The sequence below is a fragment of the Centroberyx gerrardi genome, chromosome 10 (assembly GCF_048128805.1).
Source record: "Centroberyx gerrardi isolate f3 chromosome 10, fCenGer3.hap1.cur.20231027, whole genome shotgun sequence".
NCBI lineage: Eukaryota > Metazoa > Chordata > Actinopteri > Beryciformes > Berycidae > Centroberyx > Centroberyx gerrardi.
Genome location: NC_136006.1, coordinates 17378273 through 17401053, shown reverse-complemented (window position 1 = coordinate 17401053; position 22781 = coordinate 17378273). Strand labels below are relative to the sequence as shown.

Here is a 22781-nt window from a genome sequence, read left to right as displayed (position 1 = left end):
TGTTTGACATCATGTTTTCTTAATGAGAGCCAGCTGCCCACAACATCAGAATTCAACTTCATACCAGTATAAAAAAAAAAAAAAAACATAAAAGTTAGTGCTTTAAACATGTCCAGATTCCTTTGTGTGCCACAGGCAGAACTAGCCTGCTCGTCAGCATTACAATCAATGGTGCCTGTGATCATCAGGGTGGAAATGAGCTCTTAGCCTTGGAGCACACAGACAGACAGACACACACACACACACACAAGATTAAATACTGCATATTCATTTTATAAACATTGCGGTTTGTTGAGCCATGTGTTGGTTTTGCTTGTAATGTATTTGGAATCAGTGTCTTGGTACAATATAAAAAACATCATATTATCCTGATGCTAATTCATTAGTGGAGTCAATCACTCCAACCGTGCCGTCTTCCATGTTTTCAGGGTTTGTAAAAGCTTTTGCTTCCATGGCCAATGTTTGGACATTTAAGCTGTTCTTTTACAGCGTAATCAATTTCATGCTCCCTTTTCAGCTCATGCTTCGTTTTGTTTTTCTCAATACAACAAATGGATTTAACAGAATAAAAAAAAAATTTAAAAAAAGCCCAATGTCTTTTTGTAACTAATAATGACCTCGGATGCCATCTTACTATACATAAACAAATGGTACACTTATTAGTTTGGGTATGAACCAGATGTGAAGTGATCCACATCAGGCCTTCCATATGGAGAACGCAGCAGACAGACACATGGATAGTCCATTTGATAGACAGACTTTGCCAGTCTGGAACAATCAACACAGAGACAGAGCAGATGATTTTTCCTCAGAGAAACGCTCTCTGAATCAAAATGCTCTACTGTGTTTTAACTAAAGACGGTCTTTCCGGCTACATGAATCATATTTTTTGGTTTATTGAATGAGAAATTAGGCAGCTGCATGCATTTTAATCTCGAAACAACCTTCCAAGCACATTTTCTCCTTTCACTGCATTTTACTCTGTCTCACATGTTGTTAATTTAGAGATAGCCTGGAAGCAGAGGTGCTGGAGCATGATGTTTACACACCAAATCATACCTGTCATAATTCACACTTTAAACAGGCAGTTTGGATGGCAGGTATAGCATCCTATTAACACCTTTAAATTGGCGCTTGGAGTTGGAAGTCTGGAACTCTGATCCCGCTGTCCTGTGTATGAGAAGCCCAAGCCAATCTACACTGTGGGAACTTTGCCTTAGAGGCGATCCAGGAGGAAAAGCGGAGGAAGCTCTGTTCTCCCCTGACACAATCTGTTTCAACATCCTCTGTGTGGTTTCCATCTGAACCCAACCTCTGACCCCCTTCCTTGTCCCTGAGCCCAGGTCCTGCCCTCGCGCTGCAGTCCATCCTCCTGGGTGCACGGTGACCTGTGAACTTTGGCCCGCCTCAGAGGCTCGGCTACCGTCCGACTCCCTGACCCTGCGCACCGACTTCACAGGAGGAGAGAACACAAGGCGGAAAGTTGCCCCTCGTCACGCCTGGGGGTGTGTGGCATTGTGAAGAGTTGACACCGGCCAGCGATCCCAGACGTACACAGATGATGAAAAAAACTAGAGTGATGAGTCAGCCGCTGTATTCGGAATGATTACCTATCAAACTGTATGAATAATCACTTCGATTTACTGTAATTGGCTTGACCGCACGGAATGGTTGATAGCATACCGATCTCCATGGCAGCAGAGGACCTTCCTAACTTCATTAATTATGACTGGGTCACTTAGGTCAACGTTTGCTTATTCTCAGGAAGGAGCATTAAGGGGATTAACACTAATCAGAAGGGATTATAAACAGCTATTACCCAGCTGGATGGTGCTTCACTGCGTGATCTCTTCACTTTGTACGCCTGTGGAGAAGGATGTTTGGTTAGGAAAGAGGGATCTGGATAATGATTCCTCTGGGGATGCTTTCTTTGTAAACACAAACACAAACTGGGTTCTCAGCGGACCTCTTGTTTACCTTTGACCCAACGCCAAGGAAAGGCGAGTCCTCCTGACAGCGTGCATTTCACCTCGACTCAAGGGAGAATGTATGGGAAATGTTTCATAGGTAAATTGATTGTGAGGGTCAGCAAAAGGTCTACTGGAGTAATGGTGTAGGGCGTCATTTGATCATCTGCCTATGGGTTTATATATCAAAAGAATCTGCCATCGCAGCATTAAACATACTCAGCAACTGACTTATACTCCAGATAACCTGAGATGACACATCTTCCATTTCATCCTCAATAAACGCAAGCGAAAGCGTTGCAAGCACAGAGACTGGGAACCCATGCGCACTTTGGAGGCCAAGGGAGTGATAGCTAAAATGAAAGACAAAGTGAAAGACAAAATGAAAGAGAAAACAAAATGACCTTATCTGCCTGTCTTTGGACATGGCAATGTTTACACTTCAGTGTCTTTGCTGTACTGTAAGCTCCACATTCTTTTAATCATGGCACAAACATGAGCTTATCTAGCTTTTCACTTAGTCCACCTTTAAGCATACTAGTGTACTAACCTCGTCCACCGCGTTGTATAGCTCCAGTACTTGTATAATGTGTGCCATGCATGTTCTCAGGTCCGTCCATGTGTTCTGGTCTTCATTAGACTTAGACTGAACATCCTTGCGGCCTGACAGCGCGAGCCTTTCATGTGTCCCCTGCCTGGTCCCACTCACCAGAGCCTAACCAGAAACACGCCACAGCCCAGGGCAAGGTCAGAGTTCTCACCATACCACAGCATTAGAGCAACATTGCCTTTCCTAATGGAGGGGGGAAACACTCTGGTTATTTTTCATCAATCTCACAGACAATATATTCCATCTCATCATATCTAAAGAGTACCAGCGCAAATGGCCTCGGTCCATGTGGTAGTAATCTGGAGAGAATGCTTGGCTCTGCCTGACAATCCCACTGACCTGAAACTCACATGAGAGTAGAATTGGGAGCGCTCAAATTGTTCAGGTTACAATCCATGTCATCTGAAGAGTAAGGGGAAAGTAAAGTCCATCCATTTTATTTTTTGCCTCATACATCAAAGTGGAGTCAGGATTGTACCTATCATCAAAACCTAAATTCCACCCATCCTTAAAGGGATAATGTTACAGTTATTCTTTCAACTATTGTAGGATGACACACAAAAGTGGCTCGCAAGATTTGATAAATAGTGATGCATGGCTCATTGCAATGTTAATCTGCAGAACGGGTGCTAAAGGGTCAGAGGAAATGTGTGGGAGAAACAAGCTATCTTTGTTGCACTCCTCTGTGTTTTATTCTCTATTCTAATATTAAAAAAAGGCTAATGTCAACCAGAAGAAGGGTAAATATTTAACTGACTGGGATTATTCAAAGAGCCAAATGAATAATATTGTTTTCAAAAATATCTGTTTAAATTTGAAAACAATATCCCCTGCCTGACTTTCACAATAGGGATGTAATGTCATGCGAAGTGAATAAGCCCTCTCTGGGCTTGTACCATCAGAGACAAAGCTTTTGTACCGACGACTGGCCTATTATTTAGTTGTTGCATTTTTTCCTTTTCTTTTATGTCCTCGGAGACTTGGACGTCTTGCAACGTGCCTCAAAGGAGGCTGGAGGCCCTTTGTTTTGAGGTTTTCACACTTGAGGGCCGTGGTATTTGGTGTGTGTAGAGAAGGACTGTGACAGCCTGAAAGGGAGAGGGGCTGGGCTGGCTCACAGAGAAAGAAGCCTTGGCTAAACACTGGCCAGGCTCCTGGAAAAGAGAGGGGGGATTAGCGTGCACAGACCGAGAGGAACTAATCTCCTGTGACATAATAGAACTGTACATAAACAACATCCCTGAGAAGTGAGTGGCGAAGCACTGACTGACTGAAGAGGCAGACTGTGTGAAAACCAGGACTCAGAATAATGTTGCTCACTGTGGAAAACGGTGGAGATGAGGCCAGATCTCAGCCATTCAGAAATATGGACGTCTTTGGAGTCACAACAGACAAACACTGGCACAGATGAAAAGGGCAATATCACACATATAGTACATATACTTATGGATACACCCCACCATCTCCACACACACACACACACACCCACACACACACACACCCAAACACAAACACAGCACAGGATTTCTGCATTGCATTTAACATGGTCATATTTGTGATATTAAATGAACAAACAGTGATTAACCTCTAATAGCAGAATAGAGAATTGAGTCTTTACTAGTACCACATTGGCAGAGTATTTTGCAGTTTGGGGAAACTAATTGTCTTGTAGTTTTTCCAAGGTAAGACAAGTAGGGATTTAAGTCTGAAACAAGAGTACGGCATTACAACATTAGGCCTAACCAAGAGCCAACATCTTTTTTTTTTTTGTCCAAAATGCCAGGTTTGGATGTCCAGCACCAACCAGGCAGATCGAGGCAGAAAGGTAGAAACCATCCAGTTACAAATACCTTAACTGTAACTGGTGTGAATCCTCAGATGAGCTGGGTGGGGCAAGTGGATGAGTTGCTCTTCCCTTGAGCAAGGTGCTGAACCACCAGCTGCTCCAGTCGAGATTTGCTCAGTAGTAACAGTACAAGACTGAAGTTATGCCCTCGGGTGTGAGTGTATAAAAAAAGTCAGTTTATAAAAAAATCAACTTGTTTGGTTACATACATGTTAAAACATGTGGATGGTATGAGGGTGTGTAGCAGACCAATGCACTATTCAACACTATTCTGTATTCACTCCTTACAGCATTACGTTTGCTAAAAAGACTGTCATCTGAAATATACAAATAACCCAGCTTGAGGTTTTAAACCCGCAAATCAGATACTCCACACATAAAGGCTTAACTCGCATGGTGTCACTCTTACCGCGGCAGGCTTTATTTTCTTATAAACATTTCCACATTTCATTTTATGAGGGTGAAAGGCTGGTGAACAGTAGAGGGATTTAAAGCTTTTCAAATACACAACTGCTCTGAGAAGCCGAGCGTTATGTCGAGGGGTGCCCGACCCCAGCTATGGTAAATTCACTCTGGCTGGTGAGCTAGATGACCTGTTTATTTGGACTTGCATGTCTCAGACTCCTGGACCCATCAGTGAATATGCTGCATTGGGAGTCTGGCATGATAGGTTTTACAGCCAAAATAAGCAACAGCATCTGCCAAATAGTCCAAGGCTGGGAGGAGAAGCGTGTCTATTTACTGCTCACAGCAGTTTCAATTAAACAAATAGCAAAAGGAATAGGTTAAGGATTATTTTATTACTTAGCAGTTTGTACAGTTTCTACCATGGAAAAATAACATGTAACATAAGACTGTATTTACAATTCCATTTTTACAAAATGTCTTTACAAGATTTTTTGCCGGTTCAAAAATTCGAGACTAAAACACACAAAACATACACATTCACACACATCCAAACCAAACTTTGTAATACACACATAAATAAATATAGACATTCACTGACTGTTTCACGACAAATATTTCTACAGCCAAGAACATATACAATTCATCATTTCCACACAAGTTATAATTTCATTAATAAACATTACATATTACTCCCAATATAGTTCTTTGTTAATCTGTTAATGAAATATTGCTAACATATTCAAAAGAGGTAACACAGACATTATTTCATGCCAACAGAATGCTAATGTTTGTCATGCAAAACCATTACGAGCATTCAATTTGAAGCAAGTAATTCATTTACAGTTCAAAAATCAAATGTACTACATGCAACATACTATGAGAAATATTCTGGGTTAGACATCAATGATTTTAGTTACATTATCCATCAGTACTTACTGTATGCCTAAGCGCCTTTTTAATGGGTAAAACAAAATAAATAGATGAATTTCTACTTTTCTTTCTTCATGAATAAACGATTGCTTTACAATTGCATGGCATTTCCCTCCATTTGTGTTCAAGTGTCTTCAATCAACTTGCCAATATATTTTTTTCTTTACACCATGAGCTAATTTCATGTCATTAATCAATCAAACGGGTGCTGTGAGTTTTCTCCGATCAAATCCAACTGGAATTGCGAATTTGCTGTTGCTGTGCAGAATATTGATTGTTGGACTACAACAATTTGATGGTTCCTGGATCTTATTTTTACCTGGGGTTTGATGAATTGGTGAACTATGTACTAACCAGCGCAGAAAGTGAGACCTACAGTATACATTTGACTGTACAGACCAACACCCATCTGGTGACTGCAGTCAAGAGAGGGGTTAAGAAGGAAAAGCCTGTGTGTTGTGGAGCCTGGAGAAGAAGAAGGACCCATGTTTCATGAGCAGGGGCGTCAGTTCATGGTCTGGTGTGCTGTGTTTCTGTTTGGTTCCACACATTCCTTCCCTGATAGACAGGACCAGAGAGCCATCGGTGCTTCTCCCTGTTGGGTTTGCCTGGTCCGGCGACTCAGTGTCTCTCTACCGATGGCTTCTGGTGATGAGAGTGGTGCTGCCGGAGTCTGGGTCCTACAACACACAACCAGAGACCCACCAAGATCAGATACCATGTCAGAGATTCATACTGAAGTAATAATCCATGACATTTTCATATATATATATATGTCTGATTTGCAACTTTCCATCACCGATAGATAATAGTTATTCTGGATACCCAGGTCATGAAAGTTTTTACATCGACTGCATTTGCTGTTCTAAACGCCCAGTGGCTGTTAGCTCTTTCCACGGAAAATAGCTCTGCTGCACAGAAAGTGATGCCTTTTACGTTTCCGGCAGCATCAACAGCAGTTAATAAGTAGGAGAAGAACTAGGTAGTTAGCCACCATGGCTGAATAGACAAAGAAAAGAGCGCCACCTACAGAAATTCAAACTTCATCAACAGAAAAAGGAAAAAAACAACACAGTACTGGACACATTGTTTAATTGACAGCTGATCTTTGGGAAGAGCAGTACAGAAACACTACAGCAATGAGCACTTGGCACCAAAGATGTCACACCAAAATAACTAAAATAAGTAAAAAACATTACTACTTTAACCAAGTTAATTAAGAAACAACTCTTATATATTCCCAGATATCTTTAAAACAGCTGCCAGTGACTTAGTACTTACGGTGTTGAACGACTGGTAAGACACTAGGGGTCTGGAAGGTCTTGACAGTAGCAGGACCCTCCCCTCCAGTTGTTATCACCTGCACCTCCAGTCTGTAGTAGGTAGCTGGCCGCAGGTTAGACACCACAAGCAAGTTATGATCCTGCCGGAGGGGGAAGGAAGAGAGCAGCAGAAAACACACAATCAGTCCAAGTACGACAGAACATGTTTTTGAATTTGACTGGATTTGAATTTGAATGGGCTGTTGGATAAACCTGGGGAGTATCAGCTGCTGCATAGCTCTCTTTGCACAAACCACAGACAAAAACAAAGACTTTGTTTTCATAAGACCTGTTCCCTCTCTTTTTTGCTGCCAGCCTGATAAAGCGTGTGGTGGGTGGTTTTATTTATAGATGAGCTCGGCAGGCTGGGAGGTGCAGACAGGCGGAACGTGTTGTTGATAGAGCAGATTATGTAGAATAGCGGGGTTTTCAGAGCTCTCACGGAGGATGAAAGAGGAAGGAGGGAAGGTAGATGAAAAGGTAGAGGAGGAGAACTTCCACCAGGGCACAACGCTCCCTCATATCTCCCCCGGTGTCTGTCTGCACACCACCGCTTATCACAAGATTCATGTAAAGAGGCCACAACTGCATTATCCTTAAAACAACCTTACCATTGACAGATGCTGTAAAATGAAATGCTGAAGATAGTACTTCTTTTTCCGACAGCACGGGGCAATATCATCAGTTAAAATGTGGGTGATATATACTCTGACTGAGCTGCTTTCCCTGTGCTATATGGAAAAGCATACAAAATAGTCTTTACCGCATACTGACTGTGGGAATTGGAATAGAAAAACAGCAATCCAATTTGAACGAAAACAGACTTACTGGAGGCAGGATCTGGGACTGGGAGATGATGCTGTTGGGCAAGCTGTTTTGCCGGCTCTCGGTGGTGACTTCAGCCCAGGTGACTTGGAAGCCTGTGATTCGCTGGTGGGGAGCCACCCGGGACACACGCCACAGGAAGTTTCCGGTGATGTTCCCCTCATTGATGGAGAAGGAAGCAGTCAGATTCTCTGGCTTGGCCAAAACCTTCGGAAGCCCTGGAGCTGTTGGGAGAAAGGTGGTTTGTCATATAGAGCTGTGGTTCTCAACGTGGGGTCTGGTGGGGACCACCAGGGGTCCTTGAGGGGACTCCAGGGGGTCCCCAGCAAAATGATGAATTGTTGAACATCACCATTATTTCATTTACAATTTACGCAATTAGAGAATGTAGGAGAATGACTATTTTCATGATAGTTTCACTGTTATCTCTCTACCTACTCTGCAGATAGTCATGGAATTCTGGACAAAATCATATCTAACAATACAAATATTCTCAGATTTGGGTCACATCAAATGGGGGTCTGTGGCCCTAATGTGTACTAAATTAGGGTCCTTGATATGAAAAATGTTGAGAATCACTGATATAGGGCAAGCTGCGTGAGGGCATTAATATAACAGTGTATATGTATTTATTTATAGCAGCTTATGATGTCAGAATACTAAGACCAAATACTCACCTCCCTCCCCTGGGCAGGGGATGTGTTTGTGAGTCTTGCTCCGGATGGTGGCGCAGGACGGGGTGAGGAAGGTGGTGCTCTCGTCCTTAGAGCGTCTCTTGGACTTGAGCATGTGAACGGTGACTTTGTACTTGCAGGAGAACAGCAGGCCGGAGAGGTTGATGTAGTTCTCCTGAGCCAAGAAACACATTATTCAGCCCTGATGACTTTGACATGTCGCCCAGGTCAGGTCCCATGGAGCTTCAGAGATAATTAAATACACAGAGCCAGGGAGGATCACATTCCCGCTCAGGCCTAAGGAACTTGCCCCACATTACAGCACCACTTTGAACACTCACATGGTAGGGGTTAAGCCACTATTCTCCCATTCAAACTGCAATACAAATGATGATTTCTTTTTTATGGCTTCCAAATGTAGCACAAACACAAGAGGAACTTAATAAAGACGGGGGAGCCAAAGTGGATTCATGTGTAATTTTAAATGAGTATGACATGTAAATCCATGTTAATGAATTCTGTGCAGCGGTCTAATACTTTACACTCATTTCAGACTTTAATCATCTATTGATCTGAACAAAACTTGCCTTTCTCATCTCTTTTCGAGGAAACAAAAAAAAAATCCTGCTGACTAGTGGATTTAGATCTTGCATTTGTAATAAAGCGGGTCTACATTAATAGGCAGCCCCAAGAGAAAGGGTGTGTGTATATTCTCTCTGATATGAAACAGCTCTGATTAAAAGTGAATGAGGCGCCATGCTCACACACAGGGGTCTAAGAGCACAAGGCTGGAATCCTTCCCAGTGATCTATAGAAAAAGGATGTATATTTCCTAGCAACCAGAGAGCTGGTCCCCAAAGAATGCGTTGATTGCCAGGCCTCTGCCATCCTGTATCAGCCTGAGCCCAAACAGCCAACTCCCAACCCCCCCAAAACTCTCCCAACCCCCACCCAAACCCTACTGCGCCCTAAAAGAAGCCCCATGCAGCAGTGTGGCTGGGGCTGTTGGAGGTGAATGGTCCCCCATTCCGGGAAACATTGTTTAAGTAAATGCGTTTTATTGGCCAACACACCACATGCCTGACCACACGACTGACTCATAATATTCAAAACAACGGCCAGTGATTTGCCCAGTGCAAATCCAACACAACAGGGCTTCAGACTCACTCGGTGGAGATGTTTTCTTTAGTCCTTTCTAAGCATCAGACAAAAGGTTAGGCACGTGCTTTGCATAGCACAGAGCTGCTGATCAAGCCACGGCTCTTTGCACTGCGCTGTGTGATGCGTCCCTCAGTTGGACGGTCTGAAACGATGGCTGGAGACTAACCTGCGTGACAGATTTCTCCGGTCCCCGGGTCTCGTTGTGGCTGCAGTACTCCGGCATCCACTGGACATGGTAGCGACTCACCATGGGGTCTGGGGGCAGGGGGAGGATGAGAAGAGGGAATGTCACTCAAATAGCACCACATGCCACAGTATACAACAAAGCACCCATTGAATATTAAATCAGATATAAAAAAAAAACCTCTGGTCGGATGAAATGATGGTATCTCACAAATCATAACACTCACTGTCTGAGATCTGTTCATTTAATCACTTTGATCCTATCTCCATGAAACATGCAATCGACTAGAAAAGATAAATGCAGCATGAAAAACATGGAGCATTTCCTTCTTAATCCTCGCGTTATCTTATTAATTGTGATTTTCCTGTTCCCTAGCCTTTTTCTTTTGTTCACTGCAGGCCCAATCCACAACCACGGGTTTTGGGGGTTTTGCAGCCTCATCAGTGGAGCAGCAGCCCTGCCCATGCCGGGACGCCAGCTCCCAGCCATGGTCTATAGCAGCAGCATTCACTTCATTACTATACAGTAGCGCCTCATAGGGTAATCAGCAGTGTTTATTCCTGCCATCACCCTCATCTTATTTTACTGGATTTATTATTCATTCATCTGTGTCGCTTGGATGTGAAATACCCCTCCGATTAATAATTGAGTTATGCTATGTTAGCCCCTCGGCGGGGGCCTGGGTTGTGGTGGGGAGATAAAAGGGGGCCTTTGAAGGCTTAGACACAGATCTGGCACTCGGAGCCCCTGAGCTCTTTGGAAGCAGAAGAGAGGAATTACAGGGAAGCGGGAAATTGGGAAAAAATAAACAAGATATGCTTAGCTGGGTCTGACAGAGAGGGGAAGTGGTATGTAAAACAAGAAAAGGGACATGGAAATCAGGTAGAGAACAGAGCCACAGCAGCGTTCGATAAATCATGACTGGAAGCTAGCCTCAGAAGTGCCGCCACCGCCGGACTGCTGTCTATTGTCTGTGCGTTGGGCAGACAGTGATATATTATCTGAGCCGGTGTACAGTAAAGTTCTCCTATGTCTGCCGGAGACAACCCAGAGGGCCGGGCTGCTCTGGCTCACACTGAGACAATGAGTGAGAGTTTAATCGCGGTTCAGTTAACCTGTCCCTTTTCTCCGTCACAGAAACCAGATGTCCAGGGACTCCATCTCTCCAGGCCATCTGTATGTCTGCATGCTTACAGCAGTGTAACCGGGGCTGTCAGTGTGAGCGGCAGGGTCATCCCTCAGCCCGGTGAGTGGCGGTGCCCACACTGCCGGCCCGGTCTACAAGCGAGCCACAGAAAAAGGAGCTGGACCAGGATTAGCTCCGCTCCGCAACACTGTGGTTCTGAAGCCATGCTTGACCCCGTCATCATCACTCAGCTCTCCGAGTCCAGGCCAACCTCGCTAGCAACTCCGGGCCAACATGCGGAGGTCTCACTCAATCTCTCTCTCTCTCACTCTCTCGCTCTCTATGATTCAGCAGTCGGTCTCTCCAGCTCCAGCACCAGGCCTCTCCGTTAGCCAGCCGTTGCATTCTTGACTCTGAGATGTGGAGCTTGGCTTGGGCGATGACATATATTAGTAACATAACATAGACCAGTGAATGGGACTTGACAGGTTACCCTGAGAGCACGGCTTTCAAGGTTTCCATATTTCCACTCTGGTATTAACAGAAGGGTTGGGGAATGGACGCTGCTGGGACAGGCATTCCTATAGGCTTTAACCCCTTGCGGTGTTGCGACCCGAGACTGTTTCTGTTGCTGATGACGTCAGGTCTTGTAAAACAAAATGGACTGCTTCAACGCTAATGCGAGGGCGAGGATCTATTAAATACAGCTGTCAATAAATCCCATCGCACGGCGCTGGCTCCCTGTGTTTATTGTTCTTTACTAAACAGTGGCTCCGCTCTACCAGTCCATGTGCAGGTTTATACCCATTCGCCCGGCACTCACATTACCCAGCTCTCACAAAGACACATTGTTCCATTTATTTCATCTACACCATCCGATACCACATTTACAAAATGAATCTTCCACTGCATGAGTAACTGAACACAGAATTTATTATGGTGCACATGAGTCAAAGTGATTGATGGACATAATGGGGTGGTAATTGGATTCTAATTAAGGCTAAGAACCCATACAGTATAACGCATACCTCCCCGGTTCTTCCAGTAGACGCGGACCTGCAGCTGGCCGTCCTGGTAGAAGGGTGTGCCTACTTCGAGAGGGCCAGAGGGGCGTTTGGCCAAGGTCGAACTAACTGGGGATATCTCCTCCTTCTTTGACTTGAGCACTGATTTTGCTGGGAAGAGAAAGGAGAAATGTTTGCTGCTGTAGCTAAGACACAGCAATGACTGTTTTGTGGTAATCTCTCCAACATGGTAACGGAAACACACAATAATTTCTTTGTAAGATCACAGCAGTTATAACTTGTTCTTTATGCATAAATATGTGGTTTTGTAACTCAATGGGCAGAGTATGGCACCAACACTGCCAAGGTTAGGAGTTCAATTCCCTCTGGAGCTGCCCGTGCTTAAAATGTACGCACTCGCGGTGCTGAGGCTTGGTTCATGCTTTCTCAACACGCAGGAGCTCCATATGAACGCTGATGTGTTGTTGGTGCACCTTGGCACTCACGGCTTTCGTTTTTTCTTATGATGACTGTGTGCCGAAAACTGCAGTACTTTTGTGGCGCTGTAGGAACATTCAGCTCTCCACATCAAGAAAGCAAGAAAAAACAAGAAAACCCCCCGAGAAAAAAACAACAAAACAAAACAAAACAAAACACCGGAATTGGTTCCTCTTTGTTCAGCTGCAATTTGACTACATGCACTCCGACACGTCCATTTCCGTGTGAAGCATGAACCAGTGGTAAGGTGCTTCAGCTAAAAGTGTCCACCAAATGCCATATGTTAATACTGTGACAAAACATTACAAGTTAGACAGCTGAATGAACAACTGAATATCACCAAAAGCATCCATCTTTACCTGAGTCGTTACTCTGGCTGGTACTGAAGTGGAGAGAAGCCTTGGAGCTCTTCAGACGCACCTGTCCCCAGTAGGTGACAGCCTGCAGCTCCACGGTGTAACTGCTGTTTGCTTGCAGCCCCTCCAGATCCACCCAGCTCTGAGCCTGCGACAACAGACAACACCCTTACTGACAGCACCGCGTGACGGGGATACCACACTGTCACTTCAGCCTCCCTTCAAAGCCACCGTCCTGTCACTGTCCCAGTCATAATCCAATCTCGGCTCAGCCCAGCCCAGCTCGACCCGGGCCGGTGGGAAAGCCCGGGTTATTAGGAACACATGTGGGGCTGAGGAAGGTAGCATGGTGAGGAGATAGCCTTCAGGGCCTTGTGAGGGAGATGTGTTATCAGAGCCTCCCAGGGCTTCCTCACTGTGTGTTTGACTTCCAGCATTCCACCATCAGCATGAGCTTGATGAGTTCTAGTTATTGACTGTGCGTGTTTTGACATTCCTCTACCAGCAGGTTGCTTTCAAAGCCCCGAGGTGCCAAAGTGGAAACCACTAGTACATGTGTCAATAGGTGTCTGGTGTCTCCCACCTCTATCTCCTCCGTGCCACATCTGCTATGCATTTCAAAAACGAATTCAGGGGAAGACTCTGTAGAGGTGCATGTGGACTGTCTAGACAAGCCGTCTTTCTGCTCGAGTCTCTAATGAAACGACATACCGAGCAATAGGGGTATCTGTTATCAGTTCATGTTACTGTATGCATTATGCAAAAGGTTCAGAAAACTTTTTAAGGTATTTTACTGCTGGAGGTATTTTGACCGGCAAAATGTACTCATGCATGAGAGACAGTGTGTGATTTATAGGGTCTATTCATACGATTTATATGCAGCTCGGTTCAATTTAAAGGCGTTTAAGAAGCCATTGTTGCAATCACCTGTCACTGCTAAGGCCTATTTGTGAACATGAATATGTTTTTTTTTTTTAATCTAGAAGCAATACAACCAAAACTCTCATCAAAACGTTAAGTCTGGAGTTAATGAAAGAGAGACTGACTGGGTAGACTCTTAGGTTGCCTGTTTGTTTAAGCTTTTACATCCAAATGATATTTATCTTTTCTGATCGATTGCAAATGAAGCTTTTTATCTGATATCCCAGGCAGGAGGCCATAAAACCTCTCTAGATTCTGGCTAGAGGAGATAGTTGTGAATGTTCCAGTATGCAAAATTAACTGTTCTACGGCTTAACGAGGGTATGGACAATGAGAATATTTCCCTTTAACCATGATATTTCTATCATTAAAAATAAATCAAGGCAAAACGTGATCCACCAATACCTAGGATCTTTTAAGCTGCTGTGTCCAGTTTTAGCAACACAGGCCTCACATCAGACTGAATACATGTGTTAATGCAAAAGATAATAGTTTTACTTTTGTTTTGATGGAACAGCAGAAACTATTCAACATACTCCTCTAACTCATGATGGGCTAACAGCAACTAGTTATTTTATATCTATGTGTGAAACACTGAGCAACTCTGGATTTGATATTGATGCATATTTTAACGCCAACAGACAAATTGGGGGAGTATGCTCATAATATATAATAACCACAGGACTTTGAAGCTACTCAGATCTATGTTTAATTAAAGAAATATGTGCCTTAATCTTCTCACACAATCCCTGGAGCTTTTCATGTACCAGTTTGGGAATAGCAGTATTACACAATCAAAAATGCTGTGTAGGAAAAACAAAACCTCCAAAGTACAAAATGCTGTGGGATTATAGCTATTCTAAATAATAACAATGATAATAACTTTGGCAACACAAATCCATATATCCAAGTAACACAGATCCCAAAAATTATGATTTATCACGGTAAATGAGGCTAAAATGAGATACTGTGTTTTCTTCCAAAGCTTAACCATTCATTTAAGGCTATTTTCCACCAGTTTGAGGAAATAAAACAATGAATAGGGCATTGTGTCGATCTGTATGTGATTGATAGCCTTGCAAGTTTACGTAATCAAATGCAACTGCCTTTCCATGTTTATCTTTTTTTTCCATTGTGGGCCTGTGGTTGTTATTTACAGTGATGTGTTGAGGCTGGAGGAGGAGAGGCCGAGATGAGCTTGGAAGAGACCCAGCAGTCTTAAAGAGAGAGAGAGAGAGAGAAAAGAAAGAAAGAAAGAGAGAACACATCAGTAAGACAGACAGGGCAAGAAGATTACCCCGTTGGTGGTCTTTCTCCTCTTCTTCTTGGACGGCACCATGGACTTGCCGGGCACAGTCCAGCTCCAGAACACTTTGTAGTGATGGATGGGGATGTCAGGCTCCTCTGGCAGGGTCCAGTTGAGACGCGCTGTCACCAGGCCTTCCTCACCCAGCGTCATGTTGGTGACACGCAGACTGGCCGGGCTAGGAGGGGCAGATGGATCTGAAGACATAGCAACAACGAGCAACAACACAGTCAGTCGTACCAGATTTGAATACATCTGTGGACATTTAGGGAGCAGTAAGTGGAACTGAAGACAGAGAGGGCCTCTGGCTCGAATATGTGACAAATATTAGGCCCAGGCTGTTTTTGCAAGTATAATTTGAGGTCGAATGTATTACAAGCCAGGACACCTTTCACCACTTCAGAGAGCTTTGCGTTGCAGCTGAGAGCAGGGGGGGCAGTATGACGGTGTGTAAAGTAATTAGTCGTCCATTGACAATCTGTCATGAGATGTTATGACAGGTGTCATGTCATGTCTATGACAGCGTTTGGCAGGACGGAGAGCGCAGGTCAGGGGTTAACAAACACATGCTGCTCACTTGGGCTCCACACTCGCATTCCATCTCTCTCCGGTACTCTAACAAGTTATGTGTGTTGTAGTGTGTGCGTGGGTGTGTTCGCGTGTGTGTCTCAAGTAAGGCTGGTTCTGAACCTATCCATATGGGCTGTGACCCAGCCTGCTGCCGGCTGCCGTGTGCAGTGCTGATGTCAGCCTGGTGGAGGAGGAGAGGCAGGGCCAGATGCCAGACCAGTGGGAATAACCCCGTAATGAGAAAATGATCCGCACCACAGCCCAGTTAGCTCGTCTCCCCTACCCACTCCCACCTGAAACACATTTAATCTGGTCCAAAAACACAATTGGACGCATCGGTTCACCATACCAGCTGATGTTGGCCGCACAAGATAAATAAGCAGTCAGTTCTTACAAATTGCCCTAACAAAGTATGGTAGTGCAAAATTGCAATCAGATGACATGGCCATACTATGTAAATAACAAAGGCATGACAGAATGGCCAGGAGCTCATCAAATCCATGACAGCTCCCATCAATCTATCAACGTTCTGGCACTGATTGGCCTGATTGCGGATCGGTTTCCACCCCTGCAGCAGAATCCTTTTCCCACCTGGTGTCTGGCTCTGTCAAGACAGCCATCCACAACGCTCTGGGGAGCACATGTATGACTAAGGACTGACAGGAAAGGTCAACACGCACACACCACCAAACACACTAATACTTTTTTGTCTTTGGCACAGGTTTTTGGCATTTGGCACAGGACGGTGAGTCCTCCAGGACCTTTGCCAATGCTCCACTAGTAAACAGTTGTAAGTTGTATCTATCTATATTAATAAAGTACATCTGTTTAGTAAAGTCTATTGATGCTAAATGCACATCAAACAGTTGAAAAAGTTGAAATTTAACCGTAAGTAATCCCTGCAACACAAAGGCTATTTTAAAAACTATACTGCTGTGTTGTGAGTACAATAAAAATTCAGGCAACACTAGAACTCACGGCTGCATCCTGTGCCATTTCATCTCAATATAACTGAACTGGTGGGCACATGGTTCTGCCTCTACATGTCAAACAAACACACACTATCTGATCTAGATCAGATGAAATCTAGACACAATATTACATTGATAAACCTGTAATCCCTGGGAAACACATAACAATCGGCCACAGCTTTAACAAATGCCATCTGCAGCACTACACAGCTATTTAGTGTCATTCAACATCGAACATGCAGGGGAGGGGAGTCGAGCAGCAACATGGGCTGCCATCAGAACTCACTAATCTGTGGCAAAGATCTGAAGTGCGCCTACGTTACCTCATTCCCTCTGGAAGCTAGACAACACTTGCATTCATTTGAAACCTGCAATATCCTGACTAATTCAGACATATTACATTTTATACGACTGTAAAGAGGGGAAAACCCCTCCTTTGAAGACATAAATGAAGATCTGGTTGCAACACAGAAAAGAAATGTTCTGCGCACCCAGTCCTTTCTCATTACTTGCATTCTGCTTGGCATCAGCATGAATTACTATTTCCATTTAGTTCATTGGGCAAGTGTGCAGAAACTGTGGTGGAGAAATGCTTTAAGTAAATCTGATTTAGGGTTCAGGTTAACAAGGTAGTAAAAAGAACTCAAAGGTTTATATAAGGTAATGATGAACACATGAATCCAGGCACATTTTAGGCAGTGTGAACAGCATTAGGAATCAAAGTCATAAATGCATATTTGACTTCACTGATCATATTCAGTATATAAACAAGTAATTTTAGTAAATGTTTGATTAAATGCTTGCTCTGTTGACATGCAGCTGGAGTATGCACTACACAATGACTGTTTAGATGAATATAAATGGGCCACAATATGCATTACTGAGTCAAATCAGGTTTTAAAACTCTTTCCCAAACGCTCCACCTGTTCCAAGGTCTTAACCATAACAAATGGAGGGCATTGGGTGTCAAACAGGAACTTACACTCAAAGCAAGGCCACACGCACACACACCTCACACACACACACACACACACACACACATACACACACACACACGCGCATATGCACACACGCACAGACCTCTGGAGGAGCGGAAGTGTTTGCTAGGGGCGGTGAAGCCGCGGGTCCCATGGACATTGACTGCAGCCACTCTGAACTGGTACCATCTGCTGGCTCTGATGTCAGCCAGTTGGACGCGCTCCTCTGCAGTCTGAGGGACAGATGGGGAGAGAGCAAACCACAGGGGTCAGGGTTCACGCCGGGTCACAGCCCCATGTGAGTTTGCTGCCATATCAGTCATCTGTGTGTTTCTCTTTGCCAAACTTTCAAAGACATTGTGACTGTGAGGAATGTGCAACCGTGTGCAACACTCTGTCAGCGCAGTGCAGCACTTTCACAGCTGTAGCATGTGGCATGCTGTGACATGTGAAGCTGAAATTTCATACAATGATACGAATACCAAATGTCTGATCAAAAGACTCACACAACCACAATTTGATGAGATCTAGAGCCAAAACTTTCTATCACACAGAAGGAGCTTTTCAGAATTTTGTGTGTAAGGTGTATGGTTTATAGGATAAATCACCCTACCTGTGCCACAGTCTGCCACTCGGTGGCATCATCCTCGCTGGGATGGATGCCATAGTTCCAGCGGCGCTGCACCACATAGAGGACGGGCTCCACAGAGATGTTGAACTTGGAGGACCAGCGGATCTCCAGCTGACCCGACGGCTGCTCCAAGAACACCAGCTCTTTCCTAGGCTTCAGCGGGACGCCTAAAAGGAAGGAAGGAACACATCATCGTAACATCGCCACTGTGTGGAACATTTTAGGTGAACCTCAACATGAAAACTGTTATTTTTCCTAACAACCTCTTGGTGACGGCGACTTAAAGAGATAAATGACACCATCAGAGTTGGACAGTTACAGACTTGACAGCGAGACATGACATCACCGCATTAGATGGAGTACATGCTGTGGGTCAACAGCATCGTCTTTCTGCTGTGACAGATTGTGATGTTCCCTGGCTAGAGAGATAGTGTTTTAGTAGCTGTGTGTCTTAGCGATGATATAGATAGTTAGCATCTAGGTATGTAAGATGGTGTTCTTAACGTCTGTCTCTTTCTCTCTCTCATACAAACACACACACTAAATACACAAGTACACACACACACACGTATACATGTACAATTCATTTGCATCATTGCTCCTCATATTCAGCCCATTCAGTCTCAGTCGATGTGGCCATGTGCAATAAATTAGAGATTTATTAAGTGCAGGACTGAACCAAATGTGCAGCCAGGACAGATTGACTCTCTCTGCTGGATTTATTACAGTTGAGACGTAGTGAGTTGTTGATTGAGCGGCGGGCACAGTGATAATGAGATGGAGATTGGAAAAGCAAGTTTGGAAGTACAGGAGGAGGCTGAACACATCCCACGGTTCTCAATAAATCTCCTAGCACTTCAGACCATTATGTTGGACCTCTGTCACTGAGCAGCAGCCCAGCGCTGCTCTGCATTTATAAACAGCATCAGCACAAGCTCAAGGCTATCTCGAGGCCTGTCTGTAAACAACATAATCAAGAGTGTGTTTTGTATGCAGGGCGTTTGATCTAGTTATATCTCCATTCACTCTTTATACAGGGCATGTAAAAGTGATTGATTGAGGCTCATAAACTCCTGGAAGATGGAGGAGGTTCCCTTCGCCACATGCATATGGAGTCAGTATTCTGTTTTGTCCCACAGATAACAGCTTTCTGCACACCAACAGCTGGGGGTCATTGTGCTGTGGTTTCACAGCTCCACAGTAGAGTGTGTGTGCGTGTGTGTGTGTGTGTGTATGTGTGTGTGTGTGTGTGTCACATCTCCTGCGCAATAACGAACATCAACAGTACCACAGCATTCCTCTTCCCCCTCTGTCTTAACTCATCTTCCCACAAAGTCACACAAATACTCCTGCAAAGCACAAACCATAGCACACACACACACACACACACACACACACACACTTTCTCTCTTCCGCAATGTGTGGGAGGGTAACTCTCTCTCAGCTTGCTCTTTCCAAAGATAACTATTGGGTCAGGTTTGGTCCAAGAATCATACAGCATTCGCTTTTCAATGGCCACACGCTTACTCCATGCTCTCCAAACCATGATGCAACTCCTGCTGAACCTCGATCAAGAGTGCAACGTCCATTCATGTCTTACTCATTCCAACAATTACACTCCAGGATTATAATTCTCAATACTCACGCACATACTATCATAATGACTGCTGTAATTACAGGGGTTGAGGAAAATTTGCAAATACTGCTTTCACATGAATGCGGCACGATGGCTTCCCGTAAGCCGAGGATAGCTGACGGACTGACTGACTGACGGACTGACTGACTGACTGACTGACTGACTTGTTCTGACAGTGTGAGTATATACAACTCTCACTGCACTTCATTTCATCCTGCCATCCACACTTCTCATATACGTTGCTTTTCCCCCACTCCTTCCTGTCTGTCTCCACAGCACAGTATGGTGTAAAGCCGCACGGTGCTTTTGATCAGTAAACAGGCATTACAAGTGGAGATCCATAACATGCAGTGCTGTATCTTCCAAGGGATGTAGTCTGTAAGATCAACAGACATTCAAACAAATAACTAGAGAGAGAGAGAGAGAGAGAGAGAGAGAGAGAGAGAGAGAGAGAGAGAGAGAGAGAGAGAGAGAGAGAGAGATATATGAAAATGAAAGAAATGGAGAAGCCTAATAAACCGGTTTTTGGCATAGATAAAAATACAGAAAGAAGCATGATATTCATATAAAGTCATAATGTAATATAGCACTAGTAAAAGCTCCATAATTGGGACTCTCAAACCCTGGAAAGTCTCATTAATTTTGTACAAATCTGAAATAGCTATCTCCGATGTGCTCCAAGCAAATTTTATTTGAGGCACACCTCCGCGAACACATATTTGAAAGGGAGTTAGAGAGTAGTGGATGATGTGTAATAGTGTCAGGCTCTATTGATGTACAGAAAAGAAGAGCCTCGGTACACATGGAACAAAAGCCCAGTGGGGGTCCGCTGTCTCTATGTTCAAAAGACAGAGATCACAAAGATTGCTGGGGGTTTTTTTTTTTTTTTTTCCATCAGCCTGCTCTTTCAGGGACATACACATAGGCTGGGGACCTTAACCTGCGCGCACACACCCACACACACACCCACACACACACACACACACACACACACACATCTGAGAGTGATCTCAGCAGGGGAAACGCTCCATTTCTCCCCGCTTGTGTTGGCTAATGGCTTCCAGCATTATGGATCATCATCCCCAAGACTGAATACACACTTGTGCACACATAGAAACAATTACGCTCTTCAAACCATGAGCAACTAATTAGACCTTTAACACTGAAGACTAGGACGGGAATTCTATCAGGACTTTCACCAAACTGCTAAATGGAATTATGTGTAAATCTAGTCCTGACAGCGATCCATCATGAACTCAGTGTTTGGACTAACTCAGCGGCTTAGCCGTCTGATTTGAAGGTCTCTCGCTAAGGTGAATGGTTTTCATTGACTGGATCCCTGTATTGAACTTTTCAAGGATATGCCTCCTTTCATCTTGCTCCATCAATGCGCTGTTCATCTCCTGACCATGACATTCACAAAGAATTCCCTCCACATTTATCCAATGCATATATAAATACTAACATATTCAAGGTGCACACGCTCCAGCTCAAACTCACACGCTCTAGCCTCTCCCAGCCAAACTCACGCATAGTAAGTACGCAGACTTGCGCACATGCTTACACGTACACAGTGCACTTCAAAGCATTCAGAGCTATGTCACTGCAGTGGTTCAAAGCTGAATTCAGACTCTCATCTTCCACTGAGCTCACTTCAACATCTCCAACTTTGTTATGGCCTAAGGCTGCCAGCAATTGTGTGCCGATATTGTATATAGTGGAGTTCCAACTCCCATCTCCAAGTGCAGAGACTATAAGTCCTCTCGCACAATGGCTCGACGCCCTCAGAACATCGGGCCGCCTTGGGCACTGCTATTAAACCATTTTACTGGAGTGAAGATTCCTGGGTACATCTGCGACTCTGAAAACCCTCAAGCTTATCCAGAATAATTTAAGACTGAGTAAATATAATTTACATCAGAAACAGTATGAGGAATGTGTGGGTGAAATAAAAAAAAACATCAAAGTGCTTAAATAAAGATTCATGATGAGACTTTCTAGTATGTTGTTGTCTAAAATGACTAAAACGCAATCCACAATTGGTGTTACTGAGACTTTAAATTAATGTTTCTCAGAGAGGGATTAAGAGGTGCAACACTCTCTAGTTAATCACATTAAAAACATGATTATATCTAAAATGTGATGTTTTTAATAAGGATAACTATTAAAGTTAGGTTAAGGACATTTTTCATTAAGAGAGTGTTGCACCTTGTAATCCCTTGTAATGTAGTTTCATGTAAGGTAGCACCTCTCCCTCTGATTGCTTGTGTGTGATTCTTTTCCGCAAAATCAATGTTTCTCCCACTTTGGATTATCCAAAACAAGGACTTTGAAATTTAAGTAATTCAAAATTCTATTATATTATATTGCAAATCACAAACTTCACTATTATTACATTATTCTAATGTTTAAACCAGTTTTAGAGGTATTCTACATTACTCACAGCATAGTAATACAAGGATGGTAGAGAGGTATTTTGGGTGGTAGTACCCTTCCATTGTAAATCATCCAAGCAGGAGTTAGCTAACTGGGCTGCAGTATTACCCTTGTAGAGGTTCTTGGGCAGCTGGCAGGTGTGGCCACAGCCGTTGGAGCAGCACTTTTTGACAGCTGAACACTCTCCATCCTCCTCACAGCTCTCCACGCAGGCTGCTGCGAAGCCACTGGCCTTCTCTGGGGCGGGGCAGTCGCCCTGCTTCACTCCCTCGACCGACTTCAGGAACTCGCAGCTAGTCAGACACTCGTAGTGCTTCTTGGGAAAGAGGGGCTAAGGGCAGGGGGAGGAGGAGGAGGGGGAGGAGGAGGAGAGGAAAAATGTATGTCAGATTGCAAGCAGGCAGCTCTGTGAGCTAACAGGG

At 44.1% G+C, this 22781-nt stretch overlaps 1 protein-coding gene across 1 annotated transcript in view; it reads right to left on the bottom strand.

Moving 5' to 3' along the window:
- Positions 1-4869: 4869 nt before the first annotated feature.
- anos1 (anosmin 1) overlaps positions 4870-22781 on the bottom strand; it is a 37828-nt gene continuing 19916 nt past the window's right edge. Inside the window, exons 4-14 of the mRNA XM_071927039.2 lie at positions 22468-22690; positions 18270-18454; positions 17760-17889; positions 15130-15335; positions 12915-13059; positions 12082-12228; positions 9910-9998; positions 8586-8757; positions 7912-8132; positions 7043-7184; positions 4870-6441 (exon numbers count right to left, since the gene is read on the bottom strand). Coding sequence (XP_071783140.1) covers positions 6383-6441; positions 7043-7184; positions 7912-8132; positions 8586-8757; positions 9910-9998; positions 12082-12228; positions 12915-13059; positions 15130-15335; positions 17760-17889; positions 18270-18454; positions 22468-22690 — 1719 coding nt within the window. The 3' untranslated portion in view covers positions 4870-6382. The remainder of the gene's footprint in view (positions 6442-7042; positions 7185-7911; positions 8133-8585; positions 8758-9909; positions 9999-12081; positions 12229-12914; positions 13060-15129; positions 15336-17759; positions 17890-18269; positions 18455-22467; positions 22691-22781) is intronic.